The 24,815-nt window shown below is 34.0% G+C and overlaps 3 protein-coding genes across 3 annotated transcripts; 1 reads left to right on the top strand and 2 right to left on the bottom strand.

The window, feature by feature from the left end:
* The first annotated feature begins 3,319 nt into the window (after nucleotides 1-3,319).
* On the top strand, nucleotides 3,320-5,038 carry LOC133284518 (uncharacterized). The gene has a single exon (XM_061481550.1). The coding sequence runs from the start codon at nucleotides 3,320-3,322 to the stop codon at nucleotides 5,036-5,038; it is 1,719 nt and encodes a 572-aa protein (XP_061337534.1).
* A 3,867-nt stretch (nucleotides 5,039-8,905) lies between these two features.
* Nucleotides 8,906-11,333, bottom strand: LOC133284625 (succinate dehydrogenase assembly factor 2, mitochondrial). The gene is made up of 5 exons (XM_061481691.1): nucleotides 11,150-11,333; nucleotides 10,952-11,053; nucleotides 10,736-10,862; nucleotides 9,417-9,485; nucleotides 8,906-9,309 (listed from the first exon to the last, which is right to left on the bottom strand). Exons 1-5 carry the CDS (start codon nucleotides 11,245-11,247, stop codon nucleotides 9,163-9,165), a joined length of 543 nt encoding a protein of 180 aa, XP_061337675.1. The 5' UTR covers nucleotides 11,248-11,333; the 3' UTR covers nucleotides 8,906-9,162.
* Nucleotides 11,334-20,847: 9,514 nt separating this feature from the next.
* On the bottom strand, nucleotides 20,848-23,610 carry LOC133284660 ((+)-neomenthol dehydrogenase-like). The gene is made up of 4 exons (XM_061481730.1): nucleotides 23,516-23,610; nucleotides 22,707-22,965; nucleotides 22,151-22,345; nucleotides 20,848-21,243 (listed from the first exon to the last, which is right to left on the bottom strand). The coding sequence occupies exons 1-4, from the start codon at nucleotides 23,608-23,610 to the stop codon at nucleotides 20,848-20,850; spliced, it is 945 nt and encodes a 314-aa protein (XP_061337714.1).
* Nucleotides 23,611-24,815: the final 1,205 nt, after the last annotated feature.

Here is a 24,815-nt window from a genome sequence, read left to right as displayed (position 1 = left end):
AGGCTTCACAACAAAATGGATTGATAAAAACACAAATCTTTTTGTTAATTTGATGGTTGAGGAAATAAAAAAAAGGAATAAAACAACAACTACCTTCAGTAAGAAAGCATGGAAAAGCATTAAAGATGAATTTACACAACAAACAGGGCTTGATTACACACAAAATCAACTGAAAAGCAAGATGAATAAACTTAGACAAGAATATTCAAGTTTCAAGAAATTACTAAGCATATCTGGTTTTGGTTGGAACACTGTTTTGAAAACTGCTACAACCGAGGATGCATCTTTATGGGATGTCCACATTAAGGTAATTTTAACATAGTGTCCCCTATGATTTCTTATAAATTTGTTGATTTTTTAAACAAAATTAGGTAAATCTTTGTACAGGACAATCCCCAATGGGAGAAATTTCGGAAGAATGGCTTTCCTTATTGGGAACAGTTAGTTGAGATATTTGGGGATGTTTATGCAATTGGAAATAATGCCATAGAAAATGCTGAGAAACACCAAATTTCAAGTGGAGATGGTGATAATATTGATATTCCTGTTGAGACGTCCAATCCTGTACTACATAGACAAGAATATAAAAAAGATGAGCATATGCTTAATGAAGATTTATTTGCATATGATACTGATGAGACGCCCAGTCCTTTACCACATAGACAAGATATGAGCCCAAATGCAAAGCGTAGAAGAGGTAGTGAGAATACAGATATTGCAATGGCATGTCAAGCTATTCAAGATCTGGTTAAGATTAGACAAAACCAATGCCACCATAATTTTGCTAATTCTGCTACTACAAAAGTGAATGAGGATCCATACTCAGTTGAGGTTGCAATGGATGTATTGAATGACATGGTGGGATTGGAGAATGAAGCGTACCGCAAAGCAGTTGATCGAATAGTTGAGAGCCAAGCATGGAGAGTAGCCTTTATAAAGGCTCCACCTGAGAGGAGATCTTCACTCCTATAAATTTTTAAATGAATGAAATTGTGTTGCAACTTTTTAATTTTATCTTGTTTAATGGCATTGAAGACCATATTTTAATTTTAATTTTTCGTATGACTATGATGAGGATACTTTTTAAATTTTCACGTGGTTGGACTGGTCGGGTTTGTACAACAATGTGAATGATATTTTTCTTTAGTTTCACATTTGATTGTCCTTATTATTATTGCAATTTATATATTCGTAAATTCTTGTTAACATGTAAGCAAATTTTATGTCGTTGATTCTGGATACCCAACTAGGGATGGTTATTTGACACCATTTAAAGGAGAGCGCTACCATTTGAATGACTATAGAGAAAGACGAAATCAACCCAGATCAACTAAGGAGTTGTTCAACCATAGGCACTCTTCTTTGAGAAATATAATCGAACGGTCATTTGGAGCTTAGAAGAATAGGTTCCCAGTTTTGTGTAAAATGCCTCCATTTTCATTTTGGAAACAAGCTCTCGTTGTGATTGCATGTTGTTCAGTACATAACTTTATTAGGGATCACCAGATAACAAACAAAAATTTAACACATTATGCGAATCTCAGCATTGCAGCATCAACCCATACATATACAACAGTAGATGATGAGAGGCCCTCAAATCAAGTGATTGAAATAAACATTATTAAGAAAAATATTGAAAACCAATTAACTAGAGACAATCACTTGCCCCCGATATGATGTTGACGAATTAAAAGACATTTGAAATACATTGGAGACTTGTCATACTTTTGTTCAATGCAACATCAATTATTTTTGCTTTAAATTATTGTGATATCATGGAAATTTAGGGGGGTGTATTGAATTGAGATTTCAAAGGATTTTAATGGATTATTTTTGGACAAAAAATCTATTGGTATTCAATTAGGATTTTAAAGGATTGAAAAAAAGTCACGTGGTATTCGATTAGGATTTTATAAGATTATTTTAAAGTTCATCCAAATCCGTTGCTATTTAATCAGGATTTTAAACAAAGGAAAAATAATCTTCTGGTATTCAAAAATCTGACAATTTTAATGGATTTTCAATTGATGTGAATTTTATGAGACTTTTTAGTGAGAAATATTAATAGGATTCCTCTCTCACAATCTCACCCCAACCCCTAGGATTTCTTGAGATTTCCTATTGCAGTGTCTTCTTCTTTTTTTAGCGGGTTGACCCGCTCGAAACCTGATTCCGCCATGGGAGCTTCGTCAAAGCTCAAAAATAGCAGACTTTTGAGCGATTTTCATCACAAAACAACCTAGAAACAAAAAATCAACAAGATTCTAATATAATCCATCTCAAAAACAATATATTTTTTTAGAGCTTTGTGAAGTTTAAAAAATGATTTTTTAAGCTATGGGTCGCAATTTTCTTAGCACAAAAAGGTATGATTTTATATTAAAAACAAAATAAAACAATGGGAAAACAACAGGGGAACTAAAATCTTCAAACCAATTTTCGTTTTACATCAATGAAACAAGATCAATTTAAAGAAATATTCAAACTTTCAAAATATAAACCCTATATTTCGTAACAATACATTCATGAACGAAATTCCTTCGCTATAGTAAACGATTTCAATAATCTTTGTGTCAATAGATAACTAAACACTTGTTTTTCAAAATTTCCAAAGCAATTTAAGATTTTAATGTATCGATTGAAATAATTTGTGAAATTTTCTAAACTTTCATGTAATAAAATCCAAAAATTTAGATTCAAAATTTTCTTAGAATACTCAATGAAAACATGCATATGATAAATGGTTAGAAAACTCTCATCATGTAGAATAAAAATCCCAATATTTCCAATATCAATTGCAAAAAATTCTAAACGAAATTTTATCATGAACTCTAGGTTCTATATGCAAATTAAAAATTATTTTAATAAATAAAAATAATTGGGTCTTATAATCATATATGCATAGTTCTGATACCAAATAATTTTTTTTTTCAATCCATGTTTCAAACCCAAGAGCAGGAACGAGAGCTAATGCATGGATGACTGATGCACTTGAGTCACCATAAGTTATTATAATTGCATACGTTTCAGTTTTAAGGCCTTTTATAATTTTAATAATTGCAGACGTTTCAGTTTGCATGACTTTATGTTTGGTTTATGGCTATTTCCGTTTTGTATTAGTTTTAAGACCATTGATGGTCCTTTATTGTCAGTTACTTTTTGTATTGCCTGATTAAAAGGCTTGTTAGAAGGATGTGAAAAGAAGACTTTTTGATTATTGAAGAATGATAATATAGCAGATAACTTCTGCATTTTCCTGAAAGCCTACTTTCCATATAATTTTGCATCATTTGGTATCAGAGCTCAGGTTGCCTTAAAGATGGCTGAGCAGGAAAATCGCGGAGGTCGTGGTCGTGGTCGTGGTCGTGGACGAAGAGGTCGTGGCGGCAGAGGACGCGGTCAACCTACCGATGACGATTATTATACTGATGCGAGAGATGCTGAAATTGAGGAAAAGGACAGACGGATCCAAGAACTCCAACAACTGCTTGCAGAGGCACAGTTGCACGGGTCAGAAAGGAGACAGGAATCTGAACTGTCATCTCTAGAGGAAGAGGAGGACGAAAATCCATTTTGGAACCGCGAAAGACCAAGGAGAGGTCGAACCGGTGATCAACCCTTCACATCCAATTTTGGGATGAAGATTGAGATTCCAGAGTTTGAGGGATCAACTCACCCTGATGTATTCATCGACTGGTTACACACCGTTGAGAGGGTTTTTGATTTAAAAAACCTCACAGATGAGCAAAAGGTGAAATTAGTAGCAATCAAATTGAGGAAGCATGCCTCAATCTGGTGGGACCATGTCAAGAAACAAAGAATCAGAGACGGAAAGTCTAAAATTCAAAGATGGGACAAGATGAAGAAATTGTTGCAGCACAAATTTTTGCCTGCTCAATACAGACAAGAGGCCTTTATTGAGTATCACAATTTCAGGCAACGTGATCTTACGGTGGAACAATACACCACTGAATTTGATCGTCTTCGAATGCGTTGTGACATGGTCGAAGAAGATGAACAAGTGATTGCTCGATATCTAGGTGGATTGCGGGATGAAATTTCTGATGTTGTGTACTTACAACAGTATTGGTCTTATGAAGATGTGTGCAAACTGTCCTTGAAGGTGGAAGGACAATGTAAAAGAAAGGGTGACCGTTCGAAGTTTCAATCAAGATTTCCTAGAAAGGAATTCGGAGCTAAATCAGTGAGTTCATCAGCAACTTCACCTGCGGAAAGGGGTTCTACGCCTCAAAAAAATATTCCCAACAAGGAAAGGTCGAGTAAAGGAAGTAGTGCAGGGAAGAGATGTTTCAAGTGCCAAGGAATTGGACATTTTGCTGCAGATTGTCCAAATAAACAGATTGTGACATTTGCAGAGGCTCCAATTTTTGATGAAGAACCAATCTATGACAATGTCGATGAACAAGAAGAAGCAGAATCTGAAGAGGTGGGGATTGTCTATGCTGATACCGGAGAATCACTAGTCGTTCGGAGGGTCTTGAATGTGGATATAGTGAATGATGAAACATGGCTTCGACACAATATTTTCCACACCAAGTGCACCAGCGGGGGAAAAGTATGCAGTGTGATTATAGACGGAGGGAGTTGTGAAAACGTGGTTTCTACCACTATGGTAGAAAAATTGGGGCTGAAAACAGAAGAACACCCACAACCGTATAAGCTGTCTTGGCTAAAAAAAGGGAATGAGGTGAAAGTAACCAAAAGATGCCTATTGTGTTTTTCAATTGGGAAAATATATTCAGATGAAGTATGGTGCGATGTCATTCCTATGGATGCTTGTCACATTTTATTAGGCAGGCCATGGCAGTTTGATAGGAAGACAAAACATGATGGTTTAAAAAATACTTACACCTTTAAGAAGGATGGCCACCTTATTAAACTAGCACCTTCAGATTGGAGGAAGGAAGCAAAGAATTCTTTGCTGTCCAAGTCAGAAATTTTAGAACTGGCAAAATTCGCAGATGTAATGCCAGAAGAATTGCCGCCTGGATTACCACATGAAGAAGTTGACTATTGACGCAGATTCAAGGGCAAATCTTTTCGTAGCAGGGGAGGATGATGCACTTGAGTCACCATAAGTTATTATAATTGAATACGTTTCAGTTTTAAGGCCTTTTATAATTTTAATAATTGCAGACGTTTCAGTTTGCATGACTTTATGTTTAGTTTATGGCTATTTCCGTTTTGTATTAGTTTTAAGACCATTGATGGTCCTTTATTGTCAGTTACTTTTTGTATTGCCTGATTAAAAGGCTTGTTAGAAGGATGTGAAAAGAAGACTTTTTGATTATTGAAGAATGATAATATAGCAGATAACTTCTGCATTTTCCTGAAAGTCTACTTTCCATATAATTTTGCATCAATGACTAGTATAGCTTTAGATATGTGGAGAGCCGTTGCTTAGTAATTTTGAATGTTTGTTAAAATTTGTATTACGTTTTACTGATTGAGAAATTTATATTAGATTTTAATTTTTTTTATTAATATTATTTCATTTCTTTGTTATTTTTTTTATTGACTCTTGTAATTTTGAATGTTTGTTAAAAATTCAAATGGTTTTTTTTTTTTTGGAGTTACCCAACCCTAATTATCTCTTTGAGACGAGTTGGCTCCCTCCGGTATCCCCACGAGCTTCGACTCTTTGAGCCGGCTATGGGACTAATCCGGAGTGCGGGGAACAGTGATGGCTAAAGGTTCAGCCCCCTCCCCAAGAATGCATTCAGCGGGAATCGAACACATATCCAATCCCACTAACTCAGCGCCAAGTTACCAACTGAGCTGCACCCATTGGGTTATTCAAATGGTTTTTTAAAATCTTATAGATTCATATTGTCCTTTTAAATCTTATAAATTCTATTAAAATTCAATCTTATAAAATCTTGATTGTAAAAATAGTGTTTTAAAAAAGTCTTTAAAGTCCCTTCAATTCTAAATAGTCTTTTAAAATTTATAAGATTTTTTATCTCAAAAAAAATCTTTTAAAATCCTAATCCAATAAACCCCCTTTGAGTCATGTGACTTATGTATATGTATTTATTTATTCATTTGAATAATTAATATTAAGGTAATAATATGGTATTAAAAAATAAAGTGGTCAAGGAAATGAGAAATAAAAAAATGAATTGAGAAGATGACGAAAAATAATGGTTAAAACTATATTTTAGCATTTGTTGTAAAACAAATTACACAATAAAATATTGTAATTGTTTAGATAATTTTTTTAAATATGAAATATTGGCATTTTGATTAAAATCTATTGCAATTTGTTATTTTATACCATTGATAAAATCTGTAATTCTGATTCTCAAAACTCTTCTAAAACACAAAATCAGAAAAAATTGTTTCATATCAGAAATGGTGTTGAGGAATTGTCATGCACAAAAGTTCCATTTCGGACCAAAGTAAAATTAGGTTCACAATTAAATGAAAGTTACTAGTCCTGTGACTGAATCCTCTATAATTATATAGGCGTATCACTAGGGGTGTTAACGGGTCGAGCCAGACTGTGCTTTGGTCTTAAAAGGCTAAACATGTGTTTAAAAGTATCAGTCTGACCTAATATGTTACCTGTTATGAATAGAATTATTGGCTGTAGCCTGTCTTATTTACAAAAAATAAAAGTTTGATTTAGCCTGTTAAAAAATAATAAGACAACAAACTTTCATTTAAACAAAATATACGATCAACAACAGTAATAATTCCACAAAGATTCATAAATTTAATGTATATCCAAACAACATAATATAGAACAAAATCTTTCAAAAAATCTGTTTAACCAATAAATTGGGATAAAATAGGTTGAGGAGAAAGAGAGGGCTATTATGAATAGTATAAAAAATTAAAATAAAAATAAAAGTTAGTATACTACGCCAGCTTGAGAGACTCTAAGGCCGAGCTTTTGAGTTAGAGTTTGAGGCTTTTTTATTAAATTAGCTTTTATACAAGTCCAAGCCTGATTCTAACAATTAATTTTAGTCATGTAAGCTCAGACCTTCATGAGTCGGGTCAAAAACCTCTGGTTTATTTAGCATCCCAGGCGTATGTATCTTGGCCTTCTTGATTTGTTTAAAGGGTAACTCATTGGTTTGTTATGAATAGAATGAATCGAAGCAGATTAGTAGTTAAACATAAAGGAAAATAGAAAAACAAAACGGACAATGATACATTTCTGATAAGAATGAGTATTTATATGGGAATATTTTAGGCGTGAAATGAAAAGCAGTTAGTTTGATAACAAATCCACAAACAAATCTAGGAAGCGAAGGCTCTAGAATGTAATACTCACTGTAAATGTAAACCCATAACAATAACGAAAAGGGGGAAAAGAATATTAAGAACATTTGTTTCTTTCCTGTTGAAATTATAAGGATTTAGGTAAGAAAAGAAGATAAAGGAAAGAGATACTCCAAATAATAAAAGGGAAAAGTGCGTATCATTTTAAAAAATGTAAAATTGTGTCATTTTAAGAGAGAGAAAAAGATAGAGAAAGAAGGAGAGAGAGTTGACAAAAAAATAAAGGTGTAAATCCCACCTTTTTGTAAGAGTGAAAAGATATAAGTTGTGCTATTTAAAAGGATAAACATTTTTCTCATAATAAAATCAGTGTAAAGGATGTGCTACAAAAGTCAAGCACTAACTCTTGTTTAGATTAATATTGGATTCCATATCTTCATTAGAAAAGGAATATGAAATATTAAAAAAGTAATGAAACCAATCCCAACAAACCATCTAACGTAGTTTAAGGTATTCTATGATAAATAATTGACATTGTTAGATATTTCCTAAATATTAAATGATGATACTTACCACCAATTTAGGTTTACCATTTTTACTATCTCTTTCAAAAAATTAACAAGCATTGATCTAAATCTGATCTCAGGATAATCAAACAGAGAGTAAGCTTGGTGAGGCTCAATTGGTGGTAACTATAACCATTCCCAATTTTTTTTCTAACACTAATTCAGTTAAAGCTCATCAAACTTTAACCCAAACAGGGTATGATGATGGGACCAGACTACAAATGAGACTAGAGGCGGGGGCCAAATTGCATCTAGGACTAAGCTAATCAATCTATGGAAAGATAGGCTGCAATGAAGTTAGTTTGCAGCAAGATAGGATGGAACGAAGTGAATCTCCAAAAAGACAAGTTAAAACAAAGACAATCTACGAAAAGACAAACAAAAACAGAGCCAATACGTGAAAAGATAAGTTGAAACACAGCAATCTGCATAAAAATTAGCTAAAATGGAACTGCGCTATGCAAAGATAGGCTGAAACGACAGCAAGTACGCACGAAAAACAAGTGTTTGATACCAAAATCTCAACAGAGCAAAACTCATGATACTAAAATCTCGAGCAAAACTCACAAAGACAAATCGGGAGCAAACAAAGATGAGGGAAAAAAAAAAATACACACACACAAAATATAGATTTAGTGTTAACCCCCATTTATTCTTTTATTTTTTTTTTAATACAAGTGAGAATTAAACAGATAACCTAATATAACATATCCAAATCCCTCCCCACTAGACCAATCCTAATGGCTTAACTCCCATTTATTCTAATACTATATTCTTAGTCCTAATTAAATAAGAAAACAAACCATGAAATATAAGGAAATATGGAAACCAATCTTAAAAAATAATTCAGATACTTCTAAAACATTCTAAGATACAATAATATCTAACAATCTTTTTTGTTTTGCTTCCTAATAAAATTCCGGGTCTCGAACAAATGAAACCATCCGTTCCCCTTTCCTTTTCACTGATGCCAAAACAGGAACTAAAATGAATTTCGCGTTGGTGGAACCCTCCCCCCTCCCCTCCCAACACACACAAAAAATAAAATTCAGAGTCAAGCAATTATAACTACAATATATGTTCCATGGCTAAAAGAAAAAAGTTACAATATATTTATCAGTAATCACTCAACAGAAAACTTAATAGATATAAAACAGACGAAGAGTAAAGATTCCTAGAATGTCACAATCTTTATGTTGAAACCCCTTTCACTGGTCTCTAGTAGCTAATACAAACCTTTAAATTGCATTTATCCGGCCCTTATTTTAGTTATTTATAATGACAAAAATGGTGGACCAGATTTCATTCATTGTTACAGATGAGTAGATTGTTCAATCTCAAGCTACTGATTTCCAGATACAGGACCATCCTGCCCTTTCTTAATATCATCCCAGCCTCTTACCCATGGTTGGCCAGGTGTTGCTCTTGCTTCAGGAGCAGAATGGCTATCAAGGTTTTTCATAACTCTTTCCCGCACTGCAGCAAAGACCTAAGCAACAGATGACTGCTGGCATCAGAATGTATCCCAAAGAAAAACAAAATCAACCAAATAACCAAATTGGAATTTCATCATTTAATTAATAAAATGAAACTCACTGGGTTTATGCTAATTGATTCTGGGGGTTGCTCCTGCCCCGATATCCACTTCCATAAATCTGGATTCTCCTGCAGAGTAGGAATAGAATTGTGAAGTGACTCAAGTCAATCAACCGAACTGTCTCAAACTCTTAGCATCTAGTTGCTATCTCATTTTCTTTTCCAATCAGAACTTGGCCCGGTAAATCTTCTTAGAAAACCATCGTCGGACATGATTTCTCACCCACTCTTCTAAATTTACAGACTCGGATGATCTAGTTTGGATCACAGATATGTAAAAGTTGGCTAGTTTCAGTCGCACCAAATGTTAGATACTCTCAACAACTAGCAACGATGCAAATCACCATTCATCCTTTTTCGTATAAAAAACAAAAGAGTGGAAAATACTACACTTTGCACTCAAAAGATTCTATGCATAGAAATCCTCTCTTAAAGAAGGTGCACGTCAATGGTTAACAAGCAAAATAACCTGAATTCAAGTATTGCTGTACTGAAAAATTTTGCTGGCCCTTTACACAGATGAGAATGAAATCCATTTCAAGCAATAACAGAACAAATCTAAAACACCTAAATTCTTGTAGCTAGATTCCTTCCCCTTTTAAATTGATACACAGATGAACTCCCAAATTTATGATATTATCGATTAGGCTATTTATATTATCAAAGATCTTTAAGTTTTAAATTTTCAGAAAGCATTGCAATCATACTAAATATCAAGTTGTTCTAAACCAAACAGCTCTTGCTTTGGACTTTGAAACTCTTTTCATGCCAGTTAACTGATTTTGGTTCATCCTCTCAAGTCTAAAAATAGATAAAAAAAAAAACTTGAGCTAATTTATCCTGCCTTCCTAGATGTAGTTTGATAAGATATCACCGACAGAAACAAACTTCTCTAGCTGATCAAAGTGAAAATATGATCTTAAGCAAACTTTATAGAATCTGTCAGTGAACAATTTGATTCATAATTTTTTATAAGGAATAAGGATCATGTAACCCTTTTATTGAGAATTTCCATTTGTAGAAAGGGAAGACAGTGAACATCTTTTATAAAATACGCTCGTCCAACAATCAGGGCAGATTGTGGTATACAAAAATTCTTCAATATGCTATAAATCATAAAATAGTCCCCAAGAAGCAATTTCAGCATTTGAATTCCTGAAAATTAATGTGAACCCAAATTTAACTAAAATCCCTCATCGCAGTCATTACATCCTAAATGGCCCCTCTATCAAGTCAAAATGAAACTAGTTCAATCCAATCCATAAACAATTGAAAGGGTCATAATCATCATGATGTGAAGATGAACATAAATAAATTACCAAGTCGAGGACATGAATGAGAGCTTTAATCCGATTTTCATCCAAGGAGTGGATATTGTCCTCAACCCATTTGCCTAGAACCAAATCGAGTTCCAGGAACCCTCTTTGTTTGCTTCTATATAATAACCTGTTGAGAAATCAATCAAATAAAAGAACTTTTAAAAGATGTAAGTTTGATCATAGAAACCAAAATGAGAAAAGTCAAAATGGGGGAACCTGTTAAACAAGCGCCTTTTGCTTTCTTCGTTAGATAAATCAATTTCAAGGGATTGTGTGTGGGACGTGAATGGCGTAATCCTTGAATAACCAAGCAGAGGCCTGCAAAAAAACAAAAATCTTCATTATTAAAAAAGAAAAAGAAAGAAAGAAAGAAAAGGTGAAGGAAGAACAAGTGAAAAAGAAAATGAAGAGTACCTGAGAGTGAGAAGGGGGTTTGGGGAAGCAGAGATGGTGCCTTTGTTAGAATTGATCAATCTGTGAATGTTGATCACAGCTTTTCTCAGAGTCGCCATTAGAAGCAGAACTCAATTTTGAATTTGATTTGATTGTTGTTTCTATCGTTCTATAGGATTGGGAAGCACTGCGTGAAAACGGAATGGTTGGGACTGAAAGTAGCGGTGACAATTTTTTTTTTTTTAATTTTTTTACAATTTTAATGATGCTCAAATATATATTAGTTACTGCTTAAATTTTTTTACCAAGGTAAACTTTTGTTTTTTCTGTCAATTTATAATATGATAATATTAAAATGTAAATAAATAATTAAACTTGTAAGGGCCTTTATATAAAAATTATTAATTTAGGTTTGTAAGGGCCTTTATATAAAAATTATTAATTTAGGTAAAATACTACTGTCAATACATGAGAAGGAATTAGGAAAAAATATTATGTGGAAATAAATAGGCATGGTTTTTTTTTTTTTTTTTTTTTTTTTTTTATATACAAGAAAGGGGCATAGCCCAAACTAACAACAAGAAAAGAAAGAATAACAACAAAAGAGAAGTAGTGGAAAAAAGAAAAGTAAAGACGGGAAGCAATCCGCGGAACAGTGACTATTGTGTCACTGTTCCAAGACAAATTTACCTAAATATCATGCCAAAAAACAATTTTACCAAACTGCCACGAGGGCAAGTTCGCTTAGAGCAGTAGCAAACTTGGTATGCTGATGTGTCAGCTTCCTGGTGGTGTCAGAGTTCGCTTCTGACACAGGCGACCTCTGCTGCATGCAAGCCACATGGCCTGGCAGGTGAGGCATTAATTTCAACCGAGGTCGCCTGTGTCAGAAGCGAACTCTGACACCACCAGGAAGTTGATACATCAGCATACCAAGTTCGCTACTGCTATGGGCGAACTTGCCCTCATGGCAGTTTGGTAAAATTGTTTTTTGGCGTGGCATTTAGGTAAATTTGTCTTCTAACAGTGGCACAATGGTCACTGTCCCGCAATCCGCCTTATCAGGAATTCACTAAATAGCAGAGGCTTGGGCATCAGACATCATCAACTTCTGGAGATCAGCAGATTGGCTAGATATGAAGTAGACTCCTAAAGGCTTAGCAAGGGCAGCTTTTGCAAGCCAATCAGCACAGTTATTAGCTTTTCTGTTGGCAAAAGAAAATTCAAAAATTTAGTTCTTGTCAAGAAGAGCTCGAGTCCAAACTACCAAGGGTAGTTGTCGAGCATCTTTACCACAGGGGAAAAACAAGTTGATAGTTTGAGAAGAGTCACTCTCAACTATAACTTTGGATAGACCTAGCTGCCAAACTAGCTCAAGGCCACGAAGAATAGCCCATACTTCAGCATAAAGGGTGGAACAAGAGCCAAGAAAGGATTGAAATCCACCCAACCAAGCACCTTCCTTATTTCTTATAAGACAACCACCAACTGCCTTATTTTGAAAGACAGCTTTATCAACATTAATTTTCAGCCAATCCGAAATTGGCCAAACCCAAAGAGGGCATGGTGTTTTAACTTAACATATAACTTAAAACATTTATTTTTCGTTAGAAATGTAACTCATGACGTCTTAATAAGCAAAAGCTAACTTTACCACTTTTCCAACCTCACCCTGTTGATTATATATATAAAAAGACGATTTTATACGAGTTATGTTGTAGGAAAAGTGATTGTGTAATTTTTTTTTTTTTTGCTTTAAAAAGTGCAGGTCCCACAAAATGTGTGTAGGAAATTTTTGTGTGTCATGTGACATGATCCCATAAAAAAATTGACAAAATGGCATCAAATTGAATGGTGAAGAATTTATTAACACCAAACAATAATTCTTCAAAGGGTTTAATATCTCTCGTGTTATAGGAGATAAAATTATCTCCTACACTTATAAAAATATGTGAGACCCACTTTTTTTCTCTCTTCTCTTCACATGGGCCCCACACACTTTTATGTGTGCATAGGAGATAATTTTATCTCCTACGACATGATAAACATCAAACCTTTCTTCTAAATATTACTCAGTTTATCATTTTTTTTTCTCGTAAGATATACTAGTTTATCAATTTAACAATCATATTAAATTTTAATTTATGTCTTCCGTATGGTATTGTACCTTTAATATTCTTCTGCAGAAATATGTTCTCTTAAAATGTCTATTAACTATTAAGACACCTTGATATGGGCTCATTTTTCGCTAGGAATATTCATTTTTTAAAATACTTCCCAAAATATAATATCAGTTGAGTTTTCATTATTAACAAATATCCTTCAAACTTGGAGATTTGCCATGAAAGCGGTAATAACCAACAGATCGTCATGCTTAGGAATTACACCTTCTGGATCATCATCGTCAATCCTTATTGGTGAGACACATCTTTTCGAGGGAATATAAGCTCGGTGCTCCGTTATGGTCATTATGAACTTTAAATATATAGACTAGGATTCTCTTCCTCTTATAAAATCACCAGCAATCATTTTGAGAATACTTGAATCATTTTTGTTAGTTCCCTCTTGTTATGGTTTTTAATCCTGATGGTATCTTCTATCATCTGGAGGAGTTGAGTGCCTATATCACAATCACTTTGGTGGTATTCGATCATCCTGTTAAATCTTTTTCTGTCATCATATTATATTCTTGGGGGATATCTGTTATGATTTGGGCTCCTATCCCGCTTTTTGGTGTTTGACTTTGGTTTGCAGCCCCATATGAATTTCCTGAGCTTTCCATTGCCGATTAATGTTTCAATTACATCCTGCAGGTTGTAACATTCAATGATGGTGTGTGTAACACCTCGTGTGCACCCAGTGTATTAACATCAATTATGGCATTGAGCTCAGCTAGCTTATTTAGTTAATACATAAAAAATGTGAATAAACTTTTTCTTTAACAATATTAAACCTATTCATTCTCATTCGTATCTAATTCCTTAGTCAATTATTCACTTTAGTATGGTTAATTTCCTTTTCAGGATTAAAGGCCATTGAACTATCTTTACATGATTTCAAACCTCACTCAATTTGAAGCTCTCTAGCTCAATATATGAGCATTTGGTTGCACTGTGTGAAAGTGCTGTCAGACCACTGCTCTCTGTAGCGAGCAAGTCAGCGAGTAAAAGTCCCGAGCGTTACCTTTGTTGACGAACTCGGCAAGTGCACCGGTCGTACAAGTAATAAAGTGATAAAGTAGAGTTGTCGATCCCACGGGGACTGATGACCAAGCAATAATTTATTTATTTAATCAAAGTTGGATCGATCATTAAAGGTTTTCTTGAGGATATTGTGATTATATTAAAAGCAGAATTTGTAAAACTATTTTTGGTTTTTAATATTTTAGAAATTAAATTCAGAATTTAGAATACTAGAAATTGAGTTTAGATTTTTAATAAAAAGGCGTAAATAGGATTCAACTTCCCCAATGGTTTCTTAACGAGTTTGCCTATTCTTACGATTACATTCAAGATTAAATTATTAACAGCTCTTTCTATAATTGACTAAATCTCAATCCCTTGGTAATTTAATTCTTTATTCTAATCCAAAGCCTAATCCCTTAGTACTCTTTCATAAAATAAGCATTAACGCAAGAACTCACAGTTATAAAATTCACAAGTCTATCCCTAGATCGTGTAAATTCCAGCAATCAACCAATCAGAATCACATATCAACATCCCTATTGTCATACATGACTCATATGTTTATCTACGAGTGATCAAGTCATAAATAAAACTAAGCATAAATATCAGATTTATTGTATAATTTAGAAACAAGAATGTAGTTCATAAGAATAAACAAACATCAACTAAGAACCCATTGGTTCTGTATCTTCCTAACTACTAAAATAATTTAGCTACTCATAATTATAAAGACATAATTATAATAAACTGTAAAAGAAATAAGGTTCATCGTAAAACTTGATTAATGGAGACTATTAATGATGCAAATTGCATTCGTTCCTTCTCCTCTACAACGCTCCAGCATTCCTCTTCGCTCCTGCCTTCGTCTTTGTCTCTGACTTCGTCTTTCTCCGCGTTCCAGAATCATTTTCACGGCTTTATTCGCGTTGTATTTAAAAGGTAAAATTTGGGTTTCTAATTTTTGGACCCGCTTGCTGAGGAGCTCGCTGAAGCGAGCAACTCAGCGAGAACTTGTTACTGGTCGCTCCTTTACTCGCTCGTGCGAGGACTTTTGCGAGATGCTCACCCATTTGCTCGCTCGAGCTAGGAGCTTTGCGAGCTGCTCGCCCACTTGCTCGCTTTAGCGAGCAGTGGAGCGAGCGTTACAATTTTTATTTTATTTATTATTTAATTTCTTATTTTCCCATTGCTCCGCAGATTCCACTGTTGCCTCGTCCTTATCATATTGGCACTTTGTTATTCTAGTTTCAACAACCTGAAACAACAACAAATATTCAGAATCTTCTATTTGTTGATAATTTATTTTGTTTTACTGTTTTATTGTTTTAACACTATTTTTAACTATTTTAATAATTATTTGAACTCTTTTTAACCATAAAAACATAGTGTCTTGGACACTTATCAACCTTTCTCCCCTGTTCTACTCGCTGGACTGCTCGCTATAGGGAGCAAGCTCTTGAGGCAAAAAATGACAGCTTCCTAACTGCAATTTGGTCCCCTCCATATGAGCAAGGCATCACCTAGAGGTCATTCAACCCATATTCAAGCACAATCAACCTCAACTATACCCATACTTAACCATTTTAATTCAACATGCATCATATGCAATATCTTTATATCCGTACACAATAATAATCTTGGCATCTAGCCATTACATCATTTCAAATGACTAATACTTCAAGGATATCTCTTAGGCTGAAATCCGTCAACATATTACAACTTATCTCATGACATACATATCACCAAATTAACATAATCAATGTTTGCAACATATTCTTCAAGATTATAACAATTGTACATAATTCCATCTCTTCCCATATGTCATAGTGTTAGCGATTACAAAATGGCATACAAGCTCTTCAAAATATATAATAGACATGCAGTCTTCCAATTACTCAAATGATTGATTACCTATACAAAATGGTAATCATATGCATCTATTTTTCCAAAATCATACATATCTCATATTTGACCTTCCCTTTTGATCTAGTTACAAACAATGATGCACGGACACGAACACGGGACACGACACGACACGCCGACACGTTAATTCTAAAAAATGTCATATTTCGACACGTTGGGACACGTTTTGATATTAAATAAAATTTTTAATATATATAATATAATTTATATTTAATACATATAAGAGTCCATAATAAGTCATATAACCAATCAAATATTTAAATTTCATAACATAAATATAAATATAAATAAATTTTCGTACTTTGTTAAATTTTCATGTCAAATTTCATAACAGAAAAAAATTAATTTATAAATTATTTCTTTTATATTTAGTTAACAAAATAAAATTAAGATTAAAAAAAAAAGTGTCCGAGCGTTGACTGCGTGTCCGAAAAAGTTGACCGCGTGTCGAAAAAACGTGTCGGAGAGTTGACCGCGTGTCCCAAAATGTTGACCGTGTGTCGGAGCGTGTCCGTGTCGGACACGTGTCGGACACACAATTTTTTTTTCAAACGGCGTGTCCGTGCTTTGGAGGTTACAAACATGACCATATACAATAAATCAAATGAACATTTCAAAATGAAGTCTTAATATGTTCTTAAGTCAAAAGGAAATCAAAATCATAATGTCATGCTATACATCCCTACTCTGGCCTCTTGCCATAAGAAACCTCATCTGCATCACTCAGTGTAACTGAAATATGATTCCCTACACGGGATAAGATATCATCTCAATAAACTTAGAGTCCTTGGAAACTTCTGCACCCATGATCTCACTTTCATGATATATAGGCATTAAAATAGCATTATGCATCATATTTTCATATTAATCAGTGTATATATCCATACTTAATACATGAGTCATTCCGTTGACCAACTTGCCAACATACAGGAATGCAACTCATATGACACTTCCAAAAGAAGTCCCAATGGGCTCTTCCTCTCAAGTGTTAACCACAAAGAGTTTGCTCCATGCAACTATGGTTCCAAGGGAAGTCTATATTTATTCTACTGGCCAGAGAATCTCTCCAATCATGCAGTCATACATAACATATTTATATATTCATATTTTAGCCAGAACACTCAATTTTAACAATCAATGCATATCATTTCATACAAACCATTACTCCTCCCGGTGTATGATGGAATAATAAAGGGAAAAAATTCTCTAGGTCCAAGAGTTTACCTTTCAAGGTGTTATTCTCTTGCTCCTCTTGGTCTCTAAAATAGTCCAAGCACTTTACAATAACAAAATCACCAACAACACCTATTCAAAGTGTGTGATCCAATCAATATCAACATATACATAAATATCACAACCCAAAACTTACAAATCATCGAGAACATAGGCTCAAGGCTTACCTTCTTTGCTGAAATTTTTAAGAACTTAGTCCAAAGGTGGTTCCACTCCAAAATCACCGCGACCAGCAACAATCCTATACACAACAACATATGTTCAATCATCAAACACCATAACTATGCATAATTTTTGGAATACCCAAAATCATCATGAAAGCCCTAACCCCAAAGCTCAACACTTAAAGGAAACCCATGGAAAATCACCAACTCACCTTAGGTAGCCCAAGGGCTTGAAGAATCAACACTCCTAAGCTTCAAAAATGAAGAAAAATCCCTTTCTTTCTTCAATCCTATGGATGCATGACAATGGGGGGTTTTTGGGAAGAGAGAGGGTTTTGTTCTTGGTGAGTTTTAGGTGGTTTAAACAGAGGAGATGAGTGGGATGATGGAGGATATGGTGGTTCCTAACTTCAAGAGTCAAGGAGCATTTAAGGAAGTGAGAGAGAGAAGGAATTTTCAGCCAAAACAAGGCGAGGGAAGGGCTGTTCACGATTTAGGGTTTGTGTAAATGGGGGGGGGGAGAGAGAGAGATTTAACCTTTTTGGCAATTTAACGGGTCCGCTTGCTGAACTGCTCGTTGTAGCGAACAAGTCAACAATTTAATGGTTTGCTCGCAGCGAGCAGGCACCTGATGACAACTCGTCATTTTCCCCCAAAATCATTATTTAAATTCCCTTAATTACACATTAATTTCAATTAACGTAATTTAATTACGTGGTTATTATAGTGTGACCTTGCCCTTCATGGAATTCATAGTATTTGGACTTGTCTTGGTTTTGTTTTTTGTGGATTGGAGGAGGTTTTTGGACATTCACAAACTCTCTGCTAAATACTTCCCTGAGGATGTGAGATCTTGAAGTATTTAAAAAAGTGTATTCCTCGAACTTTTTTCGCAGCTTGGTGTCTTTTCTTTTGTCGGCATCATTCATTCTAGTTCCAACATCAACGTAAGATCTTTCATAGTCTTCGAGGATGATGTACTTCTCGAAGTGTACCCTAAGTTCTTCAACAATTTCTTGTTTTTGTTTCGCTAGGAATGTGAAAAAGGGACTACACTATATACCATCTATAATCAAATGTAATTAGACTTGGGAAAGGGGTGTTAAGATGTCATAGAAATAATGTTTCATCAAAGAAATGGTTTAAGTAATCCATACGAATTTACGGGATCCTTGTTTAATGGCTTTGAAAGCAAAAGTGGATTTGTATTGAACCTTGTTGGTTGCAAATCTTACAAGAAATTTGTTAGTCAAGTCTTACGAGTCCTGAATTGAGTTTGCGAGAAGAGATGAATACCATTGCATAGCAACCTCCTTGAGAGTGGTTGGAAACAGTGCAAATGATGGCGCCCGAAAATTCTTGAGTTATCATATTGGTTTGGAATTTTCAAGATGTTCTTGTGGGTCTCTTTTTTCCCATACTTCTTTGTGGCAAGTTTGATATCTTTTAGAATAGGCGCATACAAATTTTTTTTTAGGTGGTGGGTCCCACTTGATTATGGGTCGGCTAGAGGGAAAAAATTTATATGCTCCAGGCCCACCACTTATTCAGTGGTCCCTTTTCCATAAATAGATTTTTTTTTCCATTTCTACCATTCTCTTTTTGATTTTTTCCCTCTCCGTCCCTCTTTTTTCTATTTTGGGAAATGACCACCATAGTCCAGGCCCACTAAATACCTTCTCCAGCTAGAGGCTGTATTTTTTCTCTGTTGCTAGAAAAAAATATTGCTCTTTATTAAAATGTATTATATTAAAATGTCAATATTTCCCACAAAAAGTTCATAAAATAAGTTAAGGATTAAGTAAAGAAATAAAACTATATATAAATCAGTGATTCACCCATCAAACAAAAGGCTAAAATTTAAGAAGCTCCCTATCCAATTATGGTTCACTCATGAATACTAAACTCAGTAACTCACCAAAGTGCGCACATTGATTCTTTATAATGATTTTTTGACGAGTACAAAGGAATCAATTTACAATAATATACATGTTTTAGTGAGTTTCAAAGTATACATGATTTTCCCCCCATACAACATTATAACTCATAATTAGAGGAAGTTTATTGAATTTTAACCTAAAATCAAAAGGTTATATATGAATGCATTAGTTTGATTGGTAACAATGAAAATAATTTGCCTTGTAAAAATATGATTATAAATGTTTGTTAAAGTTGTTAAGGTAGTTCTCTTTAATTTTCTTTAATTTTTTAAAAAATTAGCAAAGCCATTGCTTTGAGATAGTTAATTCTGGACTCTCGTAATATCACTTGTAGCACAAATAATGAGCGAATCCGTAAGATTAATCAACTGAAGGTAAAGAAACCAAATAATTTAATAATGGTTTATATTTTATAACAAATCTAAAATTATCAATCATAGTTTATTCACTATTTTCTTTTTCTTTTTATGAAAATTTGTAACTTTATTTACAAATACTAAAAGGGTATAAAATGATTAACTTGTAAATACTAACTTATTTACATTCATTTTAATGGGTCAATTAATGGTTGATTTTAGTGTTTTTTTTTTTAATTCAACCATATCCACTTTGTTTGTTACTCGTGATTGGTAGATCAATTTCTTAACTTGAACTAAACATTTCCTATAAAGTCCACCTAAAGGGAATATCCTCCTTTTTTTTTTTAAAAAAAAAAAGAAGAAAAAGTTTATTACAAGATCAATTTAGAGTCTAATTTGTTAATAGCCACCCCTAAAGTTCATGGTTGGCCAGTGTAATTGATGGGCCAACCTGATCAACCATGATGACAAAACCCCTAAAAAGAAAGTGAAAGCTATTGTAAAAGAACTCCTGATGCAAGGAAAGGCAAGATAAATAGATAACATGTTTTTCAAAAAAAGCAATGATAAAAACTTTCTTTGCTTGAGTAATTCTAGTAAAGCTCCAATAATGAACTTACCACTGAAAAATTTCTTAAAACATGATATGATAAGGGGAAAAAAAGAAACTTCAAATTGCTAGTGAACTTATGCTTGATGACATCAAACTAGGTCAAACTTCCTAGGGATGATCACCAATGTGCCTCAAATACCACTCCATATGTCACATTAATGAACTATTTGGCCATGTATCACAATATCTCAATCTATAAATGTGTAGGTAGCCCTTAACACAGACCACAAGGAATCAGACTTATAAACTTCCTATCCTTTGCAGTTTGTTAGAAGCAATTCCATTCCATGAATCCCTGCTGTTTAAAAGTTAATCTCCCTTCTTTCAGCAAAAAATTTCCCTGTAATTGCTTGGTCAGGAAGAAGGGCAATCCATACTCCAGTATCAGCCCCTTCCTCAACTGTGACACTTCCTGCATAACCTGTTAGAGCTGTTTTTACCCAACCAGGGCAATAGCAATTAATATAAATCTTTTCATCTTCTGGCCTCTCAGAAAGCTTCCTTGCCATAAACCTTGTATAAGCATTAACTGCAAGTTTTGACATTGAGTAGTCAGTGAAGGTTTGAGGCCACCCTCCTGATGTCCAACTTCCATCTTCTACTTGTTGTAGAAAAGTAGATACAATTCCATCAATCAGTTCCTCTGAAAGGGATTCCACATCACTTAGTTGCTCCCTCAAAGCTTCATTTTCTATTCTCTGTTACTCCCACAAGACCACAACTTATAATCAGTTCTACATCTAGCAGCAGCAGTATGGGGGAACCAATGGCTCCAATGTAATCTCAAAGCAGCTATTAAAATACTTTACTACAAATCAACATCAATATCACCTTTATCCCAAGCTAGTTGGGGTAGGTGGATTTTACTACAAATCACCATTAAAAAAAATGAATAGAATCATCATTAGACAATGCTAGAAGGTACTGCAGGAATTCAATGGATTTTAAATTATTTTTTTTTTCAAATAAGAATACAAGAAGGTTCTTTTTTTTTTTTGAAAATATTCCAATCGGTTCATTGCTTCGCAACTAATCCGATTCGGGACGGGTCCAGGATTAAAGCTTTAAACCCCTCCCAAAGGTAGTACTGGGGAGATTCAAACACATGCTTTCATCCTCTCAAATATATGTCATTCATGCTAATGATTCTGTTCTTAAGTATACTGACATAGCACAAGAATACAACCAACGATGGGGTTGCCTATTGCTTTACTTATCCTTTTGAGGATTCTGATGTGGAGTATCAGTGTCTTTGTAGGAGATAGTTATCAGTGTTTAAGAGGGTGAACTTTGTGAGGAAGAAGGAAAGATGTGAGCTTCTAGGGTGAATATTTTAGGTATCAAGTCTTGAAACTCTTGCATATACATTTGAGGTGACTTATATAGTGGGTGCTGGAATAAACAGGTCCATAACCGATTCATTCATCATATTGAGCATTAATAAATATTTATGGGCAAAAGCATGTTTATAATATCCCCAATAACAGGGAAGTAACTTGCATTTTACCTCTGAAGAAGGTAACATAGAGAGAATTAGATAGAACTCAATTAGTTTAACTTTGTTTACTGATATATGAAATAAAACAAACTAAAGTATTTACTTACATTTCGTTTGCCACTTAGTCGACCTAAACGTGAGCTCACATTTACAATACGAGCACCAGCACTGGATGGCTTCATCAATGGAATCATAGCTTCAATCATCCTCTTGGTGCCATAATAATTTGTTTCAATAACCTTACGTGCATTCTCAACAGAGTTATCAGACCCACAATTGAAATTCACCCCAGCATTATTTACCTGCAGATAATGAATGATATTATTGCTTAGAACAACCATATGATAAAAGCATGTCCTAAACTTTTTAAGAATTTTTAAATAAATTTGTATAATTTAAAAATTATAAATAGATCTTTTTTAATTTCAAAAACATTTTTTAATTATATCCCCGAATCCAGCCTATTACTGGATCCTTATTGAATACAAACTATAGACTCATTTATATATGAAACCTATTTTTAAGTATATCTACACGAAATATGAACAAATCAAAGCCCCGAGTTCTTTATTACACATAATCAAAATGGATAGACCTGTACGATAGACCACTAATTCAACTGCAATAAGATTTCAAGGAAGTTAACAAGTGTAAGAAACTGACCAGAATATCTAAACCCCCATAATTTTCCTTCAACCATTCAGCAAATTGGTCGATGGATGAAGAATCTAATACATCAAGTTCATGACAAGCCACGTCCAGACCCCCTTCTTGCAAGACCTTAATTGATTCAACACCAACACTAGCGTCTCTTGATGTCAGTACAACAGTTACTCCATGATCAGCAAGTTGCCTAGAAATCTCAAACCCAATTCCTCTGTTTCCACCAGTAACCACAGCAACAGTTTCCTTAGACCACCACCTATAAGCATCCAAATGTACAAAATAATATCACAGTTAAAATTTGAGTTGATATATGATTTTAATATCTCTTAGGAGATAAATTTATCTGCCACACATGCATAAAACTATACAGGGTTCATGTGAGCCTCATACACTCTTATACACGTATAGGAGATAATTTTATCTCCTACAACATGAGAAACGTCAAACCATTAATACATATAGATAAACAAATAAAGTTACTCGGCTGTACAATTTCAATGTAATAATTGTCAGATAAATTTAATATAAAACCATTAAAATAATCTTCATTTAATCACATCTTTTAAGGTGAGTTTGATTGTTTAATATGATATAAGAGTTGGTTACAAAGCGGTCGTGAGTACGATTCTTGCCACCCTGTTCTTCTAATAAATATTAAAGTTGCAGTCTAAGCATTTTAACAATCATAATCTCATGATGATGATGATGATGAGAAGGGAAAATTAGATCAAAAGCTAATTGTACAATAAAAGAAATAAATATAAACATAGGACTATAGGACATGGAAGATAACTAGAAAATCAAACCTCTGGTGATCAGAATAAGGAATGGTTCTCAAAAGAGAGATCTCTTGCAATCTCTTTTCTCTTCGGTCTTTTGATTTTTCTTTGTGGTGCCCCATCTCTATATCTCTTTTGTGGATTTAGCACAAAAATGAAAGCAGAATGGCTTGGAGTCTGGGATAGTGGGACATTGAACTTGAAAGACATGTAGTTTGTATCACATACGTTCTCCGCATGCAAAGGAAGAAAACGGTGCCCTCGCATGCCACGTTGTTGGTCCAAGCACCTATGTTGTTGGCCTTTGGTCAATGCATAGAACTATACTTTAGGGTAGGGGAACAACTAATTTTTGTTCCCGCATCCTTAGGGCCCTTTCTTATCAATCTTCCGCTAGTTATTTGTCATAACAGTAAATTTTAACAATAATTTGTTTTTGTTTCTTTGTAAGAGTTGTTGAAAAATACTATAATAATATAAATTATAGTTGAAGCTATATACATTGGTGGGGGTACTGGGGTGTGTGTTTATGGTCCTTTGGCCATGGCTTTTCACAAAATAAAAAATAAAAAATAGAGTGGAAGCTTTAATTTCGTTACTTTTTTTTTTCTTTTATAACATGAAGGTATCCCCATTCAATATTAGACTATGTCACCAGAGGAAAGATGAGACTAACTCTTCACTCGAGAAGAAAAACACCTCTTATGTGAAAACAAAATTTGAATCCTGAACCATACAATCCTTTGAGAGCTCGGTTGCCAACTGAGCTACCCTTAGAGTTTTGTTAACAAGTTAAATTGTAAAATAGTGTTGAATGTTATGGAGTTTGAATTATCAATTTTATGAAATTTTTATGTTGCCCTGATCAAACTTTGAAAATTTTCACGAGACATATATAAGAGTTGACAGTAAAGCCTCTATATTGATCCATATTACTTCCCGCGACCCATAAGCAACACAAGTGTCTACAACAGGCCTACCCTATCCAACCCACACCACCAGCATTACGGAGTAATTCACAAGTGGGCCAAAGAGCCCAAGTAATAAAGAACTATAATTGCAATTTTATTTTAATAATGTTATAATGTTGTAGAGAAAAAATTACTTTTTTAAAAATTTATCTTAATAAGCTTTTTATTAAAACATAATAAATACAAAATAAAGTACTTGAAATACGCTTACAAATTAAAATCTTAAGAAACTTCACGCACTTTATATTTCTTTGTAGTAATAGTATTAGATATAGGAATACGTTTCTCTTGCAAATAGTAATAATTTTAGGGTTTTATTAATAGATAAGTTATTAAAATGTGGTACAATTATCGAA

This window comes from Gastrolobium bilobum, unplaced genomic scaffold, assembly GCF_033153095.1.
Source record: "Gastrolobium bilobum isolate Gb01-03AN ecotype WA unplaced genomic scaffold, APGP_CSIRO_Gbil_v1 utg5633, whole genome shotgun sequence".
In the NCBI taxonomy this organism is placed as follows: domain Eukaryota; kingdom Viridiplantae; phylum Streptophyta; class Magnoliopsida; order Fabales; family Fabaceae; genus Gastrolobium; species Gastrolobium bilobum.
This window is presented reverse-complemented; position numbering and strand designations above follow the sequence as displayed.